Below are 25,909 nucleotides of genomic sequence, written 5' to 3' on the forward strand. Positions count from 1 at the left end.
ATATATATATATATTTTTTTTTTTTTTTTTTTTCAGGATTCTTTGATGAATAAAAAGTTAAAAAGAACAGCATTTATTTAAAATAGAAATCCTTTCTAACAAATACACACTACTGTTCAAAAGTTTGGGGTCAGTACATTTTATTCTTTCTTTTTTTCTTTCTTTTATTCACCAATGATGTGTTAAATTAATAAAAAGTGATAGCACAGATTTACATTGTTAGAAAATATTTCTATTTTGAATAAATGCTGTACTTTTTAACATGTTATTCAAAGAATCTTGAAAAAAGAATCACAGGTTCCAAAAAAAAAATTGATAATTCTAATAGTAATTTAGCATATTAGAATGATTTCTGAAGGATCATGTGACACTTAAGACTGGAGTAACAGCTGATGAAAATTCAGCTTTGCATCACAGGAATAAATTATATTTTAAAGTATATTTAAAAAAAAAACATTATTTTATATTGTAATAATATTTAGCAAAATTACCAGGTTTTTTTTTCTGTATTTTTGATTAAATAAATGCATCCTTGATGAGCATAAGTAAAAAAAAAAAAAAAAAAAAAAAAAAAAAACAAGTCTTACTGATCCCAAACTTTTGAGAAGCAATGCAAGTATCTAATATACTGTTATAAAACTCTCAATGATTTATGTTGCAAGTATCAAAATTAATTTTTTTGTCCATATAAATATCAACATCTGCACCAAACGTTATTATTTCATGTGTCAAGCTCTACAAGGTTGAACTGAAAAATGAATATGAATTGTCTCAGTATTCGATGTGTCTCTATATTGACATGCACCTGATGATCTTGTTCTCCAGTTTGATTTTGAGCATCTGCTCGCCGTCATTTCAGCTCTGAACTGTCTAATATTAATCTTCAGGAGCTCGATGCTGGTTTCACATTTGATTTAGTATTCATTACAAGTCGATTTCTGGCCATGATCGATAGTGTTTGCTGGAAATGACACACAGCCCGCTGTCAGTGACACACTATCTGAAGGGTTATAGCAAATGTGTTTCATGTCACATGTTCATATAAAAGGTCATATGGACGCACACGCTGCCCCACGAGAACGTTTCCCTCCATAAAACACCACCAACCTTGACCTGAACATCATTACAATGAGAATAAACCTGCCTAATTTGGCTCACAAGGATTTTTGGCTAACTAGAAACGACTGCTGGGGGAGATAGAGCATAAAACAGAGTTCGCTGATCATGTGCAATCATAAAAAGCTTTTCATTTTCTAAGTATCTGTAAACACTGCCAGTAAATCTTACATCTTATCTTACATTACAAATTCAAAATATTTTGCATGGAAATAATTACAATTTAGTGCTTTAAATGTCATGAAAAAATGTCACAGTGCAAAATAAATAAATACATAAACAAACCTAATGCATGCCATTTTAATGCATGCAGTTTTATTCTTAATTGTCATGAAAAAGGTCACAATGCAAAAGACAAACAAAAAAACCTCCTAATAATAGACTTTTAAATGCAAAATCTCTTCATGAGGTTCACTCTGCAAGGTTCGTGTTTTCAAACTTGTGCTGTATTATTTATTAACTCAATGTTTTATTCATCTATTTGAGATTTATGACTAGAAAGCTGCTGTAGATCCTATTTATAGACAAAAAAAATCTAACTGACCCATTTGCTGCCCCCCCCCCAGACGACAATAATAACATGTACAGTCAATAGTCTTATGTGAAGTAAATAGGACAAGTGTACTCTATTCACTCAGATTGAAGAGTTCGGCTGACTGCACAAACAAGCTCCTAAAGCTTCCACTTCCTCGAATAATTCCAGCATCCGTGATGCTTAGAAAACCTCTAAAATAAATATAATAATGACCACTTAACTGACCATCTGCATGTCGCTGAGGTCAGAACTCAACTGTGATTCAGAGACATTTCCTCCTTAATACAGTACAAAAGCACTCAAAATAGCAATGTTCAAAACTGAGTTAAGTTTTTGCTCATTTGTTAGCTTAGACTTTCTAAATTTTGATTCAAAAATCATTGCCGCATAAACAGTCAATTAAAATGATTTTGAATGGATGTTGACATTTAGAAGTTCAAATTAAAATATGTGAAAGATTTTACTCACCGCTCACTTTTCCTAAGACAATCGATTTGATGGCGTTGAATTCAGTGTCCGTTGTTAGATTGAAATATTCCTTTGCATGCTGATCGACCTACAAAACATGCGACAAGGCACAGTTAAAATTTTTGGTGCAGTGAGCAAAGGAAAAAGATGGTCAGCATCATGTTTGTTCATTGCAAGGGCATATTCATCTGCGAGCGTTTTAATTAAAACCTGTCTTCAAGGCAATTTTTCAACACGTCACTGCACGCTGTCAAACTTCAACACCAGAGGAAGCGTTTTGGCCAGGCCACATGTTGGCATTCATAGTGCGGTTATTGTGAAGGTTCAGACTAATTGGTTTGGTCACTGACAGAGCGGCACTCCGCCATGACCAGCCGATTGACCGTTATTGACCAGAGCAGACCAGAGTGTCATGCATTAGACCCATTGATATTTCACCTGGACACTCAAAATCAAATGTTCCATGTGATCAAGAACCTCATTTCAAATTCATGAATATATGCATAACTTGTCAAGGATGTTCTGTTTAACATTTTAATGCATTTTGCAGCTTTTTAGAAAGAGTTTTAAAGGACTATTCTGGGATATTATGAACGTATTTATAGACGTATTTCTTTCTACAGCCATTTCAGACAAGACACTACAGGTTAACACGGTAAAATATTAACTAATAGATATCAGTGCACTAATTTGAATAAATCTGAACACTGGATATATTGTTGACATATTAGAGTTAAAGATTTATATAGAAGGTATTTTGGATTTCTCTTTTCATTACTCCATAAATCAGAAAACACAGTCAAAAGACAGAAAAAACAAACATTTCCATCATATTTTCAGGAATAAAATGTTATTATTATAATTTCAGTGTGATATAAAAACAAATCCCCCTATAAAAACCTTCAGAATATAGATATGAATAAATCTGTAAGTTCTGGTGTATGTAAGTGCTGCTGAAGTGGAGAAAAAACTAGTTAGAAAACAGTCTCTTAAAAATATCTATTGCAATTGAAATCTACCAATGCAGATAGATAAAGCGTAATGATGAAACCATGTGAATTATATATAAACAAACCCTTCTGTATAATCCTTCAAAATATAGATATGAATAAATGTGTAAATGTTGGTGTATGTAAGTGCTGCTGAAGTGGAGAAAAAACTAGTTAGAAAACAGTCTCTTAAAAATATCTATTGCAATTGAAATCTACAAATGCAGATAGATAAAGTGTAATGATGAAACCATGTGAATGATATACTGTATGAACAAACCCTTCTGTATAATCCTTCAAAATATAGATATGAATAAATCTGTAAGTTTTGGTGTATGTAAGTGCTGCTGAAGTGGAGAAAAACTAGTTAGAAAACAGTCTCTTAAAAATATCTATTGCAATTGAAATCTACAAATGCAGATAGATAAAGTGTAATGATGAAACCATGTGAATGATATACTGTATGAACAAACCCTTCTGTATAATCCTTCAAAATATAGATATGAATAAATCTGTAAGTTTTGGTGTATGTAAGTGCTGCTGAAGTGGAGAAAAAACTAGTTAGAAAACAGTCTCTTAAAAATATCTATTGCAATTGAAATCTACAAATGCAGATAGATAAAGTGTAATGATGAAACCATGTGAATGATATACTGTATGAACAAACCCTTCTGTATAATCCTTCAAAATATAGATATGAATAAATCTGTAAGTTTTGGTGTATGTAAGTGCTGCTGAAGTGGAGAAAAAACTAGTTAGAAAACAGTCTCTTAAAAATATCTATTGCAATTGAAATCTACAAATGCAGATAGATAAAGCGTAATGATGAAACCATGTGAATTATATATGAACAAACCCTTCTGTATAATCCTTCAAAATATAGATATGAATAAATATGTAAATGTTGGTGTATGTAAGTGCTGCTGAAGTGGAGAAAAAACTAGTTAGAAAACAGTCTCTTAAAAATATCTATTGCAATTGAAATAATAATAATAATAATAATAATAATAATTTTATTTGTATAGCACTTTTCATACATAAATGCAACTCAAAGTGCTTCACAGGCATGAAACAAACATAAAAACATCAATGTAAGATAATTAAAACTTTAAATAATTTAACAAATATAAGCAAATTAAAATCTACAAATGCAGATAGATAAAGTGTAATGATGAAACCATGTGAATTATATATGAACAAACCCTTCTATATAATCCTCCAGAATATAGATATGAATAAATCTGTAAGTTTTGATCTATGTAAGTGTTGCTGAAGTGGAGAAAATACTCATTGTTAGAAAACAGCCTCTTAAAGATATCTATTGCAATTGAAATCTTCAAATGGAAGTAGATAAAGTGTAATGATGAAACCATGTGAATTATATATGAACAAACCCTTCTATATAATCCTCCAGAATATAGATATGAATAAATCTGTAAGTTTTGATCTATGTAAGTGTTGCTGAAGTGGAGAAAAAACTCATTGTTAGAAAACAGCCTCTTAAAGATATCTATTGCAATTGAAATCTTCAAATGGAAGTAGATGAAGTGTAATGATGAAACCATGTGAATTATATATGAACAAACCCTTCTATATAATCCTCCAGAATATAGATATGAATAAATCTGTAAGTTTTGATCTATGTAAGTGTTGCTGAAGTGGAGAAAAAACTCATTGTTAGAAAACAGCCTCTTAAAGATATCTATTGCAATTGAAATCTTCAAATGGAAGTAGATAAAGTGTAATGATGAAACCATGTGAATTATATATGAACAAACCCTTCTATATAATCCTCCAGAATATAGATATGAATAAATCTGTAAGTTTTGATCTATGTAAGTGCTGCTGAAGTGGAGAAAAAACTCATTGTTAGAAAACAGCATCTTAAAGATATCTATTGCAATTGAAATATACAAATGCAAAAAGATAAAGCGTAATAATGAAGCCATGTAAATGATATATGAACATACCCTTCTATATAAATCTTCAGAATATAGATATGTATAAATCCGTAAATTTAGGTGTAAGTGCTGCTGAAGTGGATAAAAAACTCATTATTGGAAAACAGCCTCTTAAAGATATCTATTGCAATTGAAATCTACAGATGCAAATAGATAAAGTGTAATAATATAACCATGCAAATTATGTATGAACAAACTTCATACTTCAAACAAAATTTTGCTGTAAGTGTTGCAGAAGTGGAGAAACAAGCTAATATTGAGGAAATGGCCCTTGAAATCTACAGACGAAAATAGATACACTTAAATGTTTTGTTTCCAGTATTATAGTTAACTAAAACTAAAACCATAAAAATATTTTTATTACTTAAAATAAAATATGTTAACTGAAATAGAATTAAAAGTTTAACCTGACATACTAAAATAACTAAAATATATATTGTATAAAAGCTGTAATAATATATTAAATATATTATAAAAATATAGATTCTATAAATTATATAGACAAAATTGTCTAGATAAATTACCAAATTAAATGTAAACGTAAATGTGAAATCTAATTCAAAATATGAAAAATGGTACCACTTTCCAATAAGGTTTCTTTTGTTACCATAAGTTACCTATACTATTTAACATGAACAATACTTATACAGCATTTATCAATTTTAGTTCATGTTAAGTTCAACATTTAAGTTCGAAGTGTTTACTCAAAAACTCTACTAAAATAACACTGGTCTGAAAGCTGACAATTATGACAGCAAAAACAGCCTAAAAAAACAATGGCTTTGCCTGTAGTGTCTTGCCTTAAACGTTTTAAATTTGCAGTGCTGCCAGTTTCAGTTCAGCGTATTTTTGTAAGCACATTTCCCATTGAATTTAACATCACGCCACAGATGCTGTATGTTGAGATTAAGAATAGCCAGAATGTCCCTTTAGCACGTTTAACACGGTCCCGCTTTGATGCGTAATGAGAGAGGTGGACGTTGAGCGGTGTCACAGTACCTGAATACTGAGCGTCTCCGCCAGTCTCTGGACGCTCACGCGGTGGAGTTGCCCGTTGGCCAGATTCCTGGCGCTGGCTCTGAAAATCTCTGCGTCTCTGTTGTGCTGCAGTTTGTACTTGACGTCCAAATGTCCTTTAGAACAAAGAGCATTGGATTTTTTAGCAGGCTTTCATGGTAAAAAGTCACCGTTTAACCGCAGTAAACATCAACAAGAACATCAACATGCAACGTGTTTCCACAACTACAAAGCCTCATCGTAAGAGGATTAAATTTTGATCCTCTAAGAAACAAAACAGACACAGAAATAAATCAAAAAACTAATTTTTGTGTGGAATTAACCGTACATATTACCTCCGGTGAACTTTATCATTCTTTACAAAGTTAAAACTACTTTTTAACAGGTTCTCCTGGATGTGATAAATATATTATTTGTTTCTGTGCTAATGCATCAGTTGGCTTTTGCTGGCAGTTTCTGGGTGAACTGTCCTGGTAATTAATGCGAATGGACACTGAGAAATAAATAGCAATTGCATGCAACAGGAACAGGAAGCTGTCAGAGCGACCGCCGGGGTTCTGGAGGATGTTATGGACTTTCTGCATAATTGCACTAGCAGGTATGAATGCCACACGCTGTCTGCTGCTTCCTCTCTGTGCAAACCCAGTGTGCCACGATGAGCCAGATCCACAGTGTCCAACTGAATTCTGCTGCTGCGGTGCAGGACGCCACTATAATTGGTCCTAACGGCATGCTAAATAAAACACCACTATTTTGGGTAACATATTAGGATGTTTGGTAAATAAAATAGCATTTATTAAAAAAAACCTACACACTGTTAATTTAAATAAACATCCATACCAAAAAGCTCAACAAGTATCCATTCAGTATGCTATGTTCTAACTTCTTTTAGTATATATATATATATATATATATATATATATATATATATATATATATATACATACACACACACACACACACACACACACACACACACATATATATATATATATATAATTTGCTTTTATTTTTGCATTTAAATTTAATTTTTTTGTAATTTTGTGATGCAGACTTTTTTATTTGTTTTTGTTTTGTAACATTTCTATTGAGCTTTAATTTATTATTGTTTTTTTATTTTCAGTTGGTCGGCAAGGCAATATTTATATTTTCATTTCAAGTTTTTTAACTTTTACTTTCTCATCTACTATGTATATTTTAGTTTATTACAGGTCTATTTCAACAGTTTTTGACTGTTTTTTTTAATACTTAAAAACACCAGATAATACAAATACCAACTCTGATTCCAACCAGACATGATGCAATATGTTTCCAGCAACAATTAATAGTTATCTAGAGACAAAGCATAACACTGGGATAAAAATGTTTTTATTGCATCATACTTGGTCAGTGTTTTTGGATGATTCATTAAAAGAATTGTCTCAAAAGATTCAACTGGTTGCACTGTATTTACTAGTGAAGAAGATGAAATAGAAAGTATATTATAGATAGTTATATTGCATATTTACTGTCTTTGCATTATTTCATGGCTAAAACAGAAATGTTTACATGGAAAAATAAGGTTTTATTGCATCACACTGATTTAGGACACAAAGCAAGATTGATTCAAATCAAGCTTCATGAGTCATTTTGCATGATTCAGTAAAATAAATGGTTCACAAGAGTCAACTTGTCATGCTATGATGTTTTGCAAAGATTCAGTAGAAAAAAAGTATTGTATTTTATGGCATCACACTGATTTAGGACCCAATTCAAGATTCAAGATTCAAATCAAGATTCATGAGTCATTTTGCATGATTCAGTAAAATAAATGGTTCACGAGAATCAACTTGTCATGCTATGATGTTTTGCAAAGATTCAGTAGAAAAAAAAGTATTGTATTTTATGGCATCACACTGATTTAGGACCCAATGCAAGATTCAAGATTCAAATCAAGGTTCATGAGTCATTTTGCATGATTCAATAAAAGAATTGGCTCGCAAGAGTCAACTTCACATGCTGTAAAGATGTCTTGCAAAGATGCAATAGAAAGATGTCTTGTATTTTTAGTGTCTTTGCATTATTTTATGGCTAAAATATATTTTTTTACATGGAAAATAAGGTTTTATTGCATCATGCTGATTCAAATCAAAGTTCATGAGTCAGTTTGCACGATTCATTAAAAGAATTGGCTTATGAGAGTCAACTTGTCATGCTGTAAAGATGTTTTGCAAAGATGCAACAAAAGATGTTTTGTATTTTTACTGTCTTTGCATTATTTTGTGTCTCAAATATAATTTTTACATTGAAAAATACGATTTTATTGCATCACACTAATTTAGGACACAGAGCAAGACTAATTCAAATCAATCTTCATGAGTCATTTTGCATAATTCAGTAAAAGAATTGTTTCAAGAGAGTCAACTTCTCATGCTATTAAGATGTTTTGCAAAGATGCAGTAGAAAAAAGTATTGTATTTTTACTGTCTTTGCATTACTTCATGGCTAAATTATAATTTTTACTTAGAAAAACAGGGTTTTATCGCATCACACTGATTTAAGACCGTGCAAGACTGATTCAAATCAAAATTCAAGAGTCATTTTGCATGATTCATTAAAAGATTTGTCTCACAAGAGTCAACTTATCATGCTGTAATTATGTTTTAAAAGACGAAATAGAAAGATGTCTTGTATTATTATTGTCTTTGCATTATTTTGGATTTATTGCAACATGTTTGGTCAGGACGTTCATTAAAAGAATTGTTTCAAAAGTGTCAACTGGTCATTCTGTATGTTTTGCAAAGACGCCACAAAAGGATGTCTTGGATTTGTACTGTCTTTGCATTATTTTGTGGCTAAAACATAATTTTTACATGGAAAAAAAATGTTTTATCGCACCCTGCTTGTTTACGATAGTGATTCAAATCAAACTTCGTGAATCTTTTTGTATGAATCGATAAAACAACTGTCTGAAAAGAATCGTTTAATCAAAATTCGTCATATGATCTGTGAAGAAAAGATGTGTTGTTGGTTTATTGCAATATTTCGTGGCTCAAAGACGGTTTATCTCATCACATTCAATTCTGGAAAATTCACAACTATTTTAGTATTATTTATATACTACACTCCTAAAAATAAAGGTGCTTCATGATGCCGTAGAAGAACCTTACTCTAAATGCTTCCATAAAGAACCTTTCTGTTTCACAAAAGGTTCTTTGTGGCAAAAGAAGGTTCTTCTGATTATAAAAAGGTAAGAAAAAGATGGTTCTTTAAAAAACCTTTAACTCAATGGTTCTTTGTGAAAACAATGATGGTTCTTCTACGGCATCGCTGTGAAGAACAAGCATCTTTATTTTTAAGAGTGTATAACAATATATATTCATGCTTTGAATTACCTTTTACTGTATTTTAGTTATATTTTTATTTAAGTTTTACAAATTTTAAGTGGTTTTGTCATTTTTATTTACTTTTCTTTTCATGCAAAATATCATTTTAAGACGAGAAAGGGTTTTATTGCATCATGTTTGGTCAGGACATTCATTAAAAGAATCGATTCTGTATGTTTTGCAAAGACGTCACAAAAGGACGTCTTGGATTTGTACTGTCTTTGCATTATTTTGTGGCTAAAATATCACTTTTACATGGAAAAAAATGTTTTATTGCATCACACTTGTTTACTCCATGAATCTTTTTTGTATAAATCATTAAAAGAACTGTCTCAAAAGAATCGATTAATCAAAATACATCATATGATCTGTGAAGAAAAGATGTATTGTATGGTTTCTTATGGTTTCTGTATGGTTTATTATTTATATACTATAATAATATATATTCATGCTTTGAATTAGCTTTTATTTTTGTTATATTAAGTTTTACAAATTTTATGTGGTTTTGTCATTTTTATTTAGTTTTCTTTTCATGCAAAATATCATTTTAACACGAGAAAAGGGTTTTATTGCATCATGTTTGGTCAGGACATCGTGATTCATGAGTCATTTAGCATGATTCATTAAAAGAATTGGCTCAGAAGAATTGTATGTTTTGCAAAGATGCAATAAAAGGATGTATTTGTACTGTATTTTGCATTATTTTGTGGCAAATGGAAAAAAGTTTTATTGCATCATGTTGGATTAGAACAGTGACTCAGATCAAACTTCATGAATCTTTTTGCACAATTCATTAGAAGAACTGTCTCAAAAAAGTCTTTTAATCATCCTACACTGTATGATTTGTGAAGACGATGCAATAGAAAGAGATTTGGTATATATTTCTCATTGCGTTCGATTCTAAAAACTCACAACTTGTCTAAAAGATCATTTCCTTTGCTGTGGCGCAGCAGATTTACAGCACAGGAGACCCTATAAGACGCGCCTCTGATATCAGGCTGGTGTTTTTGAATGAAAGTCGAAAAACTTTTTAAATTACGAGAGAAAATGTGGACACGGAGAGCTTGAATATGCTTCTCTGGCGTGTAAGATCACAAACGAATGTTTACACGCGCTCATGAATGCGTGGCAGTCTCACGAGGGAATATATCCCCCGCCGGGCCCGCGACAGACCATTTCTTTCACGGCTTTCCCTGTCTCTTGTCGGATTTCAGACAATATAGGAAGTAATTTAGCGCGGCTGGTGAGATTCCCCGGACTCGTGCTAATCCACATGAATGTGCTTAGAGAGGAGGATCAGAGCGTTTCAGACCGTTTCTGTTGAGCAGGACGGCGAGGAACTCTCTGTAGTATGAGTTGACGTAAAGCAGCAGCGCCGGCGCTTGGCTCGTCCTGAAGCTCAGCGAGACGTTCTCTCCTCTCAGCGTTAAATCGGAGTAGATGGAGGACGACTGAGCGCTGACGTTCCTGTTCAGCTCGTAGGGCTCTTTGAACGTGTACGTGACTGACGTTCCGGGTTTGAAGACGGCAGAAACGTCTGGAGGAGAGATTAAACACAACAGGATTAGGATTATGGATATGCATACGTATCATACACTGGTGTAATAGCATTGTGTCAGGCTGGGCAATATGGATGAAAATATATCACAGTGTTTTTTTCCATATCAGTTGATATCAATATTTACGATTAACAGGGAAAGGAATGCATTTTGCATGTTTGTTAGACCTCAAGAATGAATGCAAACAACTCCACAGAATAAGCTTCCTTTTTATTAACTGCCCTGTGAACTTCACTTTTTTCAAGGATTCTGTTTTTTAATACAGTTGTTTTAATCACCAAAAATGGAGCCTAATGAAGTGAATTCCTAAATTAATTTACAACTATTTAAAAAAAAAAAGTGTTATAATATTATATAATATTTTTTGTCAGAATAAAGTATAATAATAATATATTTCCGTTATAATTTCTTCAAGTTAAACCAAACCTTTATTCTGGTGGTTTGTTGCGAAGACTTTTATTTCCGTCATTATTCCCTCAAGTTAATTTTTTGTAATTGAACAATAAAATATAATTAAATGAAATTAAAAAAATGAAAGTTGATTTATTTATTTTTATTTTATATAAAACCAACAAGAAACCACATTTGTTTTGTTAAAATAGAATAGCATTGTTATTGCTAATTTTGGTAATTGAAAAATAAAATAAAAATGAAAAGCACGTACATTTTTGTAATTTAAAGTAAAAATATATAAATATTAAATGAAATTAACTCAAAATTAAAAACAGAAATTAAAAAAGTTGATGCAGAAGTGTTTAGTTTTTTTAAAATAGAATTGTTATTGCTATTTTTTTGTAACTGAACAATAAAATAAAATAAATATTATTAGATTATTATTTATTAATTATATAGATTATAAAAATAAAATAAAACAAAATATTTTTTGTCAGAATAAAGTATAATAATAATATATTTCCGTCATAATTTCTTCAAGTTAAACCAAACCTTTATTCTGGTGGTTTGTTGCGAAGACTTTTATTTCCGTCATTATTCCCTCAAGTTAATTTTTTGTAATTGAACAATAAAATACAATTAAATGAAATAAAAAATGAAAGTTGATTTATTTATTTTTATTTTATATAAAACCAACAAGAAACCACATTTGTTTTGTTAAAATAGAATAGCATTGTTATTGCTAATTTTGGTAATTGAAAAATAAAATAAAAATGAAAAACATGTACATTTTTGTCATTTAAAGTACAAATATATAAATATGAAATGAAATTAACTCAAAATTAATAACAGAAATTAAAAAAAGTTGATGTAGAAGTGTTTAGTTTTTTAAAATAGAATTGTTATTGCTATTTTTTGTAACTAAACAATAAAATAAAATAAATATTATTAGATTATTAATTATATAGATTATAAAAATAAAATAAAACAAAATATTTTTGTCAGAATAAAGTATAATAATAATATATTTCTGTAATAATTTCTTCAAGTTAAACCAAACCTTTATTCTGGTGGTTTGTTGCGAAGACTTTTATTTCCGTCATTATTCCCTCAAGTTAATTTTTTGTAATTGAACAATAAAATATAATTAAATAAAATAAAATAAAAAAATGAAAGTTGATTTATTTATTTTTATTTTATATAAAACCAACAAGAAACCACATTTGTTTTGTTAAAATAGAAAAGCATTGTTATTGCTAATTTTGGTAATTGAAAAATAAAATAAAAATGAAAAGCACGTACATTTTTGTAATTTAAAGTAAAAATATATAAATATTAAATGAAATTAACTCAAAATTAAAAACAGAAATTAAAAAAGTTGATGTAGAAGTGTTTAGTTTTTTAAAATAGAATTGTTATTGCTATTTTTTGTAACTGAAAAATAAAATACAATAAATATTATTAGATTATTATTTATTAATTATATAGATTATAAAAATAAAATAAAACAAAATATTTTTGTCAGAATAAAGTATAATAATAATATATTTCCGTCATAATTTCTTCAAGTTAAACCAAACCTTTATTCTGGTGGTTTGTTGCGAAGACTTTTATTTCCGTCATTATTCCCTCAAGTTAATTTTTTTGTAATTGAACAATAAAATATAATTAAATGAAATAAAAAAAATAAAGTTGATTTATTTATTTTTATTTTATATAAAACCAACAAGAAACCACATTTGTTTTGTTAAAATAGAAAAGCATTGTTATTGCTAATTGAAATGAAATGAACTCAAAATTAAAAACAGAAATTAAAAAAAGTTGATGTAGAAGTGTTTAGTTTTTTAAAATAGAATTGTTATTGCTATGTTTTGTAACTGAACAATAAAATAAAATAAATATTATTAGCATGGGCGACATTTGACTCTTGAGTCAGGGGGGGCAAGAAAAAAAATCAGATGTAAGCATTAAAACAGTGCCCTACGGTATTGCAGCACATCAAAGCAGTCAATTAAAGCGCTGCACTTCAGCCCGGGCCAATGGGCCCTGACTTTTTTTTTTACACCCCAGGGCTATGGCTTCGGGCCAATTTTCACGTCATAGTTCAGACCCGGGCCGGCATCGGGCCTGTTTTAGGCTTCTCCTTATTTTCATAATTTAGACATCCATCAATTATGGTGAAGAAAAAAAATGCCGCGCTGGTGGAAACAACACGAAACTTCACTTTCGCTTTCACTTTTGAGACCGACTCAGACACCGTTTAGTGTGCTTTAGCGCAGCTGAATCTGCGTTCAAGCGCACACAATAGGCTAAAACTCGCCCCAAGCACCGGCAAAAATAAATAACAATGAATGTGTCGAGGAAAGAGTAAGGACATAAATGAATTATTTATTAATTAATTTGTGTATTCTGAGTTAGTGTCGCAAAGATCCTGACTCGCAATCTCCTTTTTGGACGCGCCTTTAGTGAGAAATTCATCTTTACGGATTGCATGAAAGAGTTTGTGCTTTTGATTTGTTTTATTTCGTTAAGTAATAATTTAAAGCTTTCTATAAATGTATTTATTATGTCTGTGAGGCATGCATTTCGCTTCATTTTGTTAAGCACTCCTGTTCAAGAACTAGACGGCAGAAAGTACATAATTTTTGTTTTCTTTATTTTATAAAAATGCTGTAACGTTTTTTTCGATGTATTACTCGTACTTTGTGAGCAAAAATGACGGATAATTTTAAATTGCTTCCAATTAAAAAAATGCAAGTGATCGTGCTGGTGCCTCGATGTCCTGCAAGCTTTAACTTCCACTTTCTGTACAAACTATGCGCATATAGCGCACATTTATCTGTAACGTTTAAACTACCATTGTTTTATACTTGAACTGTTTTATATCTATAGATTTTATTTTAGGCAAGTCATGATGATTTGAGAAGGCAAACTGATCAAACAGACTATGATCAGTCTTCCACTGGGCGCTGTTCGGTATATATATATATATATAACGAATAAAAAATGCTCCAAGCGTTTTTCTAAATTAGCTAAATAAAAAACGAAACTAAATATAAACATTTTGCCATTACATACAAAACTGAACTATTTTATAGCTGAAACAGTAAGTTGTTTTGGGAGAAGGGGAAAATATATTTTTATCCCGTCTATTGCTTCACCGTTATTTCGAGAATAAACCCAGCGTAAATATGCAAATGTCACTCCCAAAACATATCAGCTTGCATGTGCCGAAAAACGAAAGTTTCATACAAATTCTAAATGGATTATAGCCTGGAAAGTGCAAAGCACGCTCCCCTTATTATCACTAAAAGTTCATAGAGATCTCACAAAATTCCGTTATAATTAATAAAGCTCTCTAAACTACACAATTAATATTTTATTTACATCGCGTCTACACTCATAAGATGATTCACGAGCGCACAAAACGGCACTTAATAAAAACCGATCAGGCGCTTTCAGCAGTGAGTGAATTCTGACAAGTGTTTCTAATTGTTCGGAAACAACAGATATGTCTGTGATTGGCTACATTGCTCAACGCTGCAAAAACACGTTGGATAGTTTGCCAGATCTTCAATTGCTTTGCTTTCGTTTGAGGGTTATATAGCACCGTCTAGTTCCCAAGTACAACCGAGCCTAAGCTTGGCTAAAGCAGTTGCAGCGGGGCTGTCGAGGATTCCATGACTAACCACAGGGGGGGCAACTGCCCCCCCTTGCCCCCCCCTAATGTCGCCCATGATTATTAGATTATTATTTATTAATTATATAGATTATAAAAATAAAATAAAATAAAATAAAACAAAATGAAAAATAAAACAAAATTAATAAATTAATAAAAACCCAACAAGAAATTGTTAAAGTTTTATTAAAATAGAACAGAATTGTTATTGCTATTTTTTTGTAATCGAACAATAAAATAAAAATAAATGAAATAAAAAATAAATAAAATAAAATAAAATAAAATAAAACAAAATAATTTTAAAATAAATTTAAAATAAATTAATAAAAAAACCAACAAGAAACCACATTTGTTTTGTTAAAATACAGAATTGTTATTGCTGATTTTTGTAATTGAACAGTAAAAAAAAAAAAAAAAAAAAATAACAACAAAAGTATAATAAAAAGTAATAATATCTCTGTGAATCTTTGAGTTTTAAAATAGCTTTTATCAAATGAAATGCTTCTATCAAATGAAATGCTTATATATTTATTGATTTTAATAAATAATAAAATTAAAAAAATAAATAAATAAACAATGAAAAACTCAATTTTTGTAATTAAAATAAAATATAAAATGAATAAAATTAAAAATGAAAATGAGAAAGTTGATTTATATACATTTTCTGATAAATACTGATATCAATGCATTGCCCAGCCCTACTATTGGGATAAAAAACACGTTGAAGCTAATAGGGTTCAGTACCTTTATGACAGAAGGTACCGGTGAAGGGCGAGAGGCTGCAGTCGCAGGTGAAGCCGCTGTGATTCTCCACACAGGTGCCGTGATTCTGACACAGGCCGCCGTAGCTGTTACAGTGCCCTGGACATCCAGGCGTCACTCCGGGCGTGATCTCCGCCCGCTCCTCCAGATCCAGAGTCTTCCCGTTCAGCTTGAGCGAGCGAATGCAGCCCAGGAAGCCCTTCTGCCTGGAAGCGGTTCCTCCTGAAGACGCAAAGCAGAGTTTGGCTCTCATTTGTGAATCTGAAAACATACAGCTGTCGAGACTCGCAGAAAAGCACAAAAGCCATTACATGACAGCAAAGTTACAGGAAAAGATGGCTTTTATCACGCAGACAGCGTAACCTTCTCGCACGCTGTCTAGGGTTTGAGTCGTGGCGGGCGCTTTTTGTTCAGCGAAGCCGAGCCGTCTGTTCAAAACTAACGATCGCTGACCCTTTTTCCTCCACTGATGTGCTGAATCTTGTCATTTTGTGCTGTCAGTCCTTCACAGCGGTTTTGTCTTTTTTATGGTAATTGCTTTGAGAAGAATACTGTTTTTTTGCATTCTGTTCCTGCAGACGATGAGCTATAAATACAGAAATAATGCGCTCTGCATATATTAGTGCTCAGCGGTTTAGTGCTAATTCTTCTGAGCGAACACCTCGCTGTGCCAGCTGTGCCATATAATCATCTGTGAAATGTTCAACCCAAAGTTGGAAATGCTGTTAAAATTGTTGGAACTTTTGACATGCAAGTGATGAAATAGAAGACAAATGCAAACGCGCTTCCAACCCTACAGGAAACAAATGACTGTCTTTTTAATTTTTCGCTTGGACAGAAATCAGAGCAAGTGAAAAGTTTTGTTCAGATCTCCCTCTTTTAAGTATTTATATGAGTTTTAAATTCTCAATACTGTATATAAATAATTAATAATAGAAAACCAAAACTATTAAATGAATTAAAAAAAAATCATAATGGTCCTAAAATAGGCAAAAATATATTAATAAATTAAATTAGAACAATGTTATTGTTAATTAGAATTAAAATGATTAAATTCAATAAAAATAATATCAAAATGCAAAAATAAATAAATTCTATTAAATTCTAAACTATTAAATTATTAAAATAAAATAAAATTGCAAAACTGTAAAAGTAAAAAAAACAAAAAAAACAAAAAACAAATATGCGTAAAATATATTAATGAATTGAAATAGAACAATGTTTTTATTGTTAATTAAAATTAGGACAATTAAATTCAATAAAATAATTTCAAAATGCATTCATAAATAAAAACTATTAAATTCTTTAAAATAAAATGAAAAATGCAAAAAGCAAAAAACTAGAGCAAAAAATGTAACAAAAACAAAAAAACGGGCCCTAAAATAGGCATAAAATCTTATATTAATAAATTAAAATAGAGGAATGTTGCTATTGCTAATTAAAATTAAAACGATTAGACTTATTAAAATAATATCGCCATGAAAAAAATTTATTAACTAATAATAAAAAACTTAAATTCAAAATGCAAAAAAAAAAATATATACACACATATACATATATACACACACACACACACACACACACACATTTACATACATACATATATATATATATATATATATATATATATATATATGTGTGTGTGTGTGTGTGTGTGTGTGTGTGTGTGTGTGTATGTATGTATGTGTATATATGTATATATATATACACATATACATACATACACACATATACATATATATTTGTATTTCTCCTAAACAACAGTTGAAGAAACATCTAAGATGAGGGTGATATTTGAGGTCAATCATAACTGAGATCTCCTTGAAGTCTCCTGAGTGCTGAAAGAGCATTTGAGTCTGCAGTCGCCCGTCAAATTTAATATCTTGATAAAAATGGCTTTCTTTCTCATATTATGAGCTGAAAAGAATACACACAATACTGAAAGTGTCTCCTGGAGTCGAATGACTGATCTATTTTACCCAGAAGACCTTCAGGCCTGCATTCTAAACTGGCTGAAATAGAGTTGTTCATAGCTAGATGAGCAGACGGCCGCATTTGAACAGTCATGGGAACCTGCCAATCTAATAGCTGCAGAATGGAGCTGTAAAGATTGAACTATAATGACACTACTTTGCCAACACTTACTGGAAAACTTCAATTCATTCCCGCTCAATTCCTCCAACACACAGACACCTCTCAGATTTGCCAGCTGCTCGCTCAAGGTCACAGATTCACAGAAGCATTCACATTGACAGTCACAGCATCACAGACGCTTTCAGCCCTTCAGACATTTTACAGGCGTGATTCTCATATTTCACCCCAAAAAAAAAAAAAACATACATTTTGCATAAAGAAAATGAGCTCTTTTTTTGGACTATTAAGATTTTTCACATTATTATTACATTTTTTAAACATTATTTTCTGTACATTCACAATTACTCATAAACTCATAATACTTTATAAAAGTAAAAAAAAAAAAAAAAAAAAAAAGTCATTAATATAATATAAAAATGCAAAAAGTTTAGGGATTTAAAATATGCCAAATAAATAAATAATTAATATTAAATTAAACAGTGGTTTTGTTGTTAATTGAAACTATTAAAATTGTTGTTGGTTATTGAAATAAAGCTAAAAAAATAAAATATAAATATTATATGAGAAACAAATCTAAAAAAAGATAATTCAAAATATTATTTAGAAATTAACTGAAATTATTTAAAGTACTACAATTACTACAAGTAAAGCTGACATAAAAATAAATTCAGAAACTTAAAGTAAAAAAACTGAGAATGTAAAAATAAAAGCCAATTTAAAATATTCATAAATACAATAATATTACATAAATAATACTAAAAAAAACACTGAAATGGAAACATAAAAATATAAACTAGAAATAAAGAAAAATAATATAAATATTTAACAATAATATATGTTAAATATTTTAAAATATGGACTATATGAATAAATACTTAGTGTATAGTATATAAATAACACTAAAATAAAACTAAAATAGAAATAAAAATGTAAAAATATTAAAAGCTATTTTTAAAAAATATTAATAAATAATATAATAGTATATAAATAATACTACAATCTGAAAAAAAATATATATATAAATAAAAATATTAAATATTTGTAAGAAATTAAAACTGAAAAAAAAAAATTAAGCGAATTCAAAATGTTAATAAATACTATAATAGTATATATTATATATAATATGTTTAAATAACACTGAAAGAAAAATATAAATGCAAATATTAAATATTTGTAAGAAATGAATCTCACTAAAACTTTAAAAGCGAATTCAAAATGTTAATAAATACTAGTACATAAAAAATGTTGAAACAGATTTAAAAATATAAAAATATAAAAAAATAAGATATAAAATATTGTAAACTAAATTAATAATTTTAATAAAATGAAAAATATTACATAAAAATATAAACTAGTTTAAAATATTAATTAACACTATAATAGTATATAGCTAATACTTAAATAATATACAAAAATAAAACATGAACAATAAAAATCTTAAATTTTCATAAGAAAAATTCTCTTACAAATATTAAATATTTGTAAGAATCTTACTAAAACTTTAAAATTTAAACTGAAAATATAAAAAATAAAAGTGAATTCAAAATGTTAATAAATACTATAATAGTATATAATGTTAAAATCACACAGATATAAAAAATATAAAAAATAAAAATATAAAACATTTGTAAACTAAATTTTACTTAAATAAAATAAACAATAAAAATATTAAATATTTGTAAGAAAAATGTCCCTTTTCTTGTATTTGTAAAATTAATTTTACTAAAATGTTTAAAAAAAAAAAAAAACATTATACAAAAATATAAACAAATATAACAAAAATAAACACTATAATAGCATATTAATACTAAAATAACAGCGAAATAAAAATATATTAAAATAAACTAAACTAAAATAAACTCTCTTTTATAAATATTAAATATTTGTAAGAAAACAATCTTAAAACGTCAAAAATAAAACGGAAAAAATACAAAATTAAAGTGAATTCAAAATGTTAATAAATACTATAGTAGTATATAAATAAGGTAAAATAACACAGATATAAAAATATAAAACATTTGTAAACTAAATTTTACCCACAAAAATTATAAAATTAAATTTTTTATATAAATATATAAAAAAAATTTAAAATAATAATGAGCACTATAATAGTATATAGCTAATACTAAAATAACAGTAAAAAATAAATAATAAAATATGAACAATAAAAATCTTTAATATTCATAAGAAAAAATCGAAAAAAATTTTTTTAAGTGAATTCAAAATATTAATAAATACTATAATAGTATATAAATAATGTTAAAATAACAGATATAAAAAATACTAATATAAAATATATGTAAAATAAATATTACTAAAATGTTTAAAATAAAATGAAAAAGATTATACAAAATATAAACTAACTTAAAATGAACTATACACTATAATAGCATATAATTAATACTAAAACGGCCATCCAAAGAAAATATTCTTACTAAAACTTTAAAATTACAACCAAAAATTTAAAAAATAAAAGTCAATTCAAAATGTTAATAAATGCTATAATAGTATATAAATAATGTTTAAATAACACAGATATAAAAATATAAAATATTTTTAAACTTCATTTTACTACTTTTTTATAAAATAAAATGAAAAATATTATATAAAAATATAAACTAATTTAAAATATTAATTAACACTATAATAGTATATATTTAATAGTAAAATAAAAATAAAATATGAACAATAAAAATATTAAATATTTGTAAGAAAGGAATCTTACTAAAACTTCTTACTAAAACAAAATTAAAGCGAATTCAAAATGTTAATAAATACTATAATAGTATATAAATAATGTTTAAATAACACAGATATAAAAATATAAAATATTTTTAAACTTCATTTTACTACTTTTTTATAAAATAAAATGAAAAATATTATATAAAAATATAAACTAATTTAAAATATTAATTAACACTATAATAGTATATATTTAATAGTAAAATAAAAATAAAATATGAACAATAAAAATATTAAATATTTGTAAGAAAGGAATCTTACTAAAACTTCTTCCTAAAACAAAATTAAAGCGAATTCAAAATGTTAATAAAGACTGTAATAGCATATAAATAATGTTAAAATAACACAGATATAAAAATATAAAATATTTTTAAACTTCATTTTACTACTTTTTTATAAAATAAAATGAAAAATATTATATAAAAATATAAGCTAATTTAAAATATTAATTAACACTATAATAGTATATATTTAATAGTAAAATAAAAATAAAATATGAACAATAAAAATATTAAATATTTGTAAGAATGGAATCTTACTAAAACTTCTTACTAAAACAAAATTAAAGCGAATTCAAAATGTTAATAAAGACTGTAATAGTATATAAATAATGTTAAAATAACACAGACATAAAAATAAATAATAAAGGGTTTTTTTTGTGTACGTTTTTTTTTTGGAGTAAAATATTTTAATCAAATTTTCTATTTGATTTTGGAGTGATATATGCGCTGGTCATGTTCTCGACATCGTTCTTCTGTGTGAGATTCACACAAGGGTCAAATAACAGCCATCCACAACATGATAGTATTGAAAAGACAGAACGAACAAACATCATTTAGCTGTCAAACGTTTTTCCTACCTACAAACAACTGGCTGTTGAGCTGCAGATGAATGTGTCCGTCAGCGGGGGCTTTCTGAACGGCTCCAGGATGATGGTCCACGTGCAGCGAGGCCTCCTTCACGTTCCTCTCGGCTCTAACGTGATGCCAGCGCTCGTCGTTCAGAGCCGCCGGCGTCTCCACCCTCACTTCCAGAGGCCCGTTCCCCACGTCGAACGAGAACAGCACTTGAGTCGGCGCTGGAAACACAAACACATTTGATGGATGTTCAGACTGATTTTTGGCTGATGTTCGCTTCCAGTTAATAAGACGCAACTGTTGAAGACAAATGAGACACGAGACGCGGTCCAGTCAAATCTGCTGTGTGCCAGACGATGTTTGATGCTTTGAGAAACACGTCTAAAACAACTTCTAATGATGATAAAACTTCTGACAGATCCATTCAGCCGCTTTAATAAGAGAAGAGCATCATGCTGATTAACAGCATCAGATATTGAGCTAAAAACCTGCAGGAGAGAAAATCTTACAATGAATATCTTTAAGATCTCAACAACGATGTTTCTTCTGAGGAAAACATGAACTCAATATGAACTCCTCATTGAATGATCTGAGCTACTTTCAAATTCATTTCATTCGTTCAGAAGTTCAGATACCTCTCATGTTTTCTTCAGAAAATCTAAAAATCTATACAAAACCACATAATTATTAGGAATTGGGGATCATAAGAGATTTCATATGAATATGTGATTGTTTTGTGTTCACTTTATTTTTATTTTTTACTTTCTGTATTTGTTTTTTTTCTTTCTCTATTTTACATATGTAAACTGCCTATGTATGTAAAAGTTATTGTTATTTTTTTACATCGTTTTGTGAATGTGTGGGTGGTGGGTATTACCACAAAGGGGAAAACTGGAAGAGAATATAGGAAAAATAAGGAATAATCATTGGTTAAAAAATACTAGGTCTTCAAAGAAAAACTCATTTGTATAATTGTATTAACTGTTTCTTTTTTGCTTTTTGATTAAAAGACATAATAAAGTATCTAAAAAAAAATTAAAATTCAAACTGAAAACATAAATATAAAATCTAATTTAAAATATCAATAAGTTCTATTCAAAATCTCAGAAACTACTGATTGAAAAATATAAATAATACAAAAATTATTAATATTTGTAAGAAAAGAGTCTTGCTAAAACTTTCAAACTAAAACTGAAAATATAAAAAAATATGTTAATAAACACTAGAATAGTATATAATGTTAAAATAAAACTGATGAAAATATAAATATAGAAACAATCGAAGTATCAAATATTCATTAATAAAATCTGGACGCAAATTAATTCTAAAATAAAATTACATAAAAATAAATAAATAAATAAATAAATATGTGCAAGAAAAATGAAAAATGGAAATCTAAAAATAAAAGCTAATTCAAAACCTTAATAAATATACTGAATATAATTAGTATTAAAAATAACAATGAAATAAAAATCTAAAATAGAAAAAAATAAGAAAGATTAAATATTTGTAAGCAAAACCATAACAACATTTGAAAAATAAAAATTAAACTGGAAATGTAAAAATAAAAACTATAATAGTATATAATTACTTCCAAAATACCTGTGAATTAAAAATATAAATTATATATAATATATAATTTTAATACAAAAATAACACTAAAATAGAAATCTAATATTGAATATAGATATTGATGAAAAATAACTCTGAAAAAAAAAAACGTTAAATATCCAAAAATCTTACTAAAAATAAAAGCTACTTCAAAATCTTAACAAATATACTGTATTGCATTTAATATAAAATATAAAATGGAAATAATATATATATATTTAAATATTTGTAAGCACAATCTTATTTATACTTTAAAATCAAAGTGAAAAATTATATTAATCTAAATAAATAATTTGTATATTAGTACTAAAAAAATAAATAAGTGTAATTTGTATTTGTAAATATTAATTTTACAATTAAAATGAAACTTGAAAATATAAAAATAAAAGTTAATTCCAAATGATATTGATAGATAATATATTAATATATAACTGTAATACTAAAATAACACTAAAATAAACCTAAAAGAAAAGAAAATTCTATTTTTTCCCCAGTAATATTTCAACAGTAATAGTGTTTTTTATTATTTCTTTGAATAAAACATTTTGGAGAGTTTTTAAAATATTGCAAACTACAGTGGTGGCCTAAAGTTTTGAGAATTACATAAATATTGGAAATTGGAAAAGTTGCTGCTTAGGTTTTTATAATAGCAATTTGCATATCCTCCAGAATGTTATGAAGAGTGATCAGATGAGTTGCATAGTCCTTCTTTGCCATGAAAATTAACTTAATCCCCAAAAAAACTTTCCACTGCATTTCATTGCTGTCATTAAAGGACCTGCTGAGATCATTTCAGTAATCGTCTTGTTAACTCAGGTGAGAATGTTGACGAGCACAAGGCTGGAGATCATTATGTCAGGCTGATTGGGTTAGAATGGCAGACTTGACATGTTAAAAGGAGGGTGATGCTTGAAATCATTGTTCTTCCATTGTTAACCATGGTGACCTGCAAAGAAACGCGTGCAGCCATCATTGCGTTGCATAAAAATGTCTTCACAGGCAAGGATATTGTGGCTACTAAGATTGCACCTAAATCAACAATTTATAGGATCATCAAGAACTTCAAGGAATAAGATTCAGGATGGTCTCCTAAAGAGGATTCAGCTGCGGGATCGGAGTGCCACCAGTGCAGAGCTTGCTCAGGAATGGCAGCAGGCAGGTGTGAGCGCATCTGAACACACAGTGAGGCCAAGACTTTTGGAAGATGGCCTGGTGTCAAGAAGGGCAGCAAAGAAGCCACTTCTCTCCAAAAAAAAAAACATCAGGGACAGATTGATCTTCTGCAAAAAGTATGGCGAATGGACTGCTGAGGACTGGGGCAAAGTCATATTCTCTGATGAAGCCTATTTCCGATTGTTTGGGGCATCTGGAAAAAGGCTTGTCCTGAGAAGAAAAGGTGAGCGCTACCATCAGTCCTGTGTCATGCCAACAGTAAAGCATCCTGAGACCATTCATGTGTGGGGTTGCTTCTCATCCAAGGGAGTGGGCTCACTCACAATTTTGCCCAAAAACACAGCCATGAATAAAGAATGGTACCAAAGCACCCTCCAACAGCAACTTCTTCCAACAATCCAACAACAGTTTGGTGAAGAACAATGCATTTTCCAGCACGATGGAGCACCGTGCCATAAGGCAAAAGTGATAACTAAGTGGCTCGGGGACCAAAACGTTGAAATTTTGGGTCCATGGTCTGGAAACTCCCCAGATCTTAATCCCATTGAGAACTTGTGGTCAATCCTCAAGAGGCGGGTGGACAAACAAAAACCCACTAATTCTGACAAACTCCAAGAAGTGATTATGAAAGAATGGGTTGCTATCAGTCAGGATTTGGCCCAGAAGTTGATTGAGAGCATGACCAGTCGAATTGCAGAGGTCCTGAAAAAGAAGAGCCAACACTGCAAATACTGACTCTTTGCATAAATGTCATGTAATTGTCGATAAAAGCCTTTGAAACGTATGAAGTGCTTGTAATTATATTTCAGTACATCACAGAAACAACTGAAACAAAGATCTAAAAAGCAGTTTAGCAGCAAACTTTGTGAAAACTAATATTTGTGTCATTCTCAAAACTTTTGGCCACGACTGTATCCCTTAATTTTATTTTGGAGTGATATATGAGCTAGACAGGACGAAAAGGCATCATTTATCCATTACATGTTCTTCCTACTTAAATCTAGCCATAGTTTGTTACTCAGTGTTCACATATGCTGAATAATCAGCGCATCTTCAAGCTCCCGTCGCTCCATCTGCAGCATTTCTGAATGAAGAGCTCCTGCGGCTGGAAAGATCGGCACCTTCTGTCACAAAGCACTTCTCTAATGACAGAAACCTGCTGAAAAACGCTGATGAAGTGCCACGATCCGCTCATTATTCACAGCACCGCGCCGCACAGCTGAGCTCAGGGTGAAGTCAGCCGCTGGAGTTAGCCGTGTTTGGAAATCACAGTCTTCATCTCAGTCATCAGAAATGAAAATTCTGTCATCATTTATTTAATACAATATGTAGATGTTCAGCTGAATGTTCATGCTGCTCTTTCTCATATAATGAAAGTGGACTGATTTTCTGCGACATGTGAAGTGAAGTCATGCCGGGTTGGATTAAAGTGACGGCTAGTAATATTAAATATGAAAAAATATTAAGTAATTTAAAATATTAACGGATACTATATTGGTATATAATTAATACTCAAATAACAGCAAAAAAAAATAAATAAATAAAAAATAATAATAATATATATATATATATATATATATATATATAT

General features: G+C 29.3%; 1 protein-coding gene across 1 annotated transcript in view; it reads right to left on the bottom strand.

The window, feature by feature from the left end:
- The window catches only part of cntnap3 (contactin associated protein family member 3), a 206,658-nt gene that overhangs the window by 14,003 nt on the left and 166,746 nt on the right, over positions 1 to 25,909 (bottom strand). The window contains exons 12-16 of the mRNA XM_073830213.1: positions 21,540 to 21,758; positions 15,827 to 16,066; positions 10,764 to 10,988; positions 6,069 to 6,202; positions 2,120 to 2,207 (exon numbers count right to left, since the gene is read on the bottom strand). Of these exons, the coding sequence (XP_073686314.1) occupies positions 2,120 to 2,207; positions 6,069 to 6,202; positions 10,764 to 10,988; positions 15,827 to 16,066; positions 21,540 to 21,758 (906 nt within the window). The remainder of the gene's footprint in view (positions 1 to 2,119; positions 2,208 to 6,068; positions 6,203 to 10,763; positions 10,989 to 15,826; positions 16,067 to 21,539; positions 21,759 to 25,909) is intronic.

This window comes from Garra rufa, chromosome 23 (assembly GCF_049309525.1).
Source record: "Garra rufa chromosome 23, GarRuf1.0, whole genome shotgun sequence".
In the NCBI taxonomy this organism is placed as follows: domain Eukaryota; kingdom Metazoa; phylum Chordata; class Actinopteri; order Cypriniformes; family Cyprinidae; genus Garra; species Garra rufa.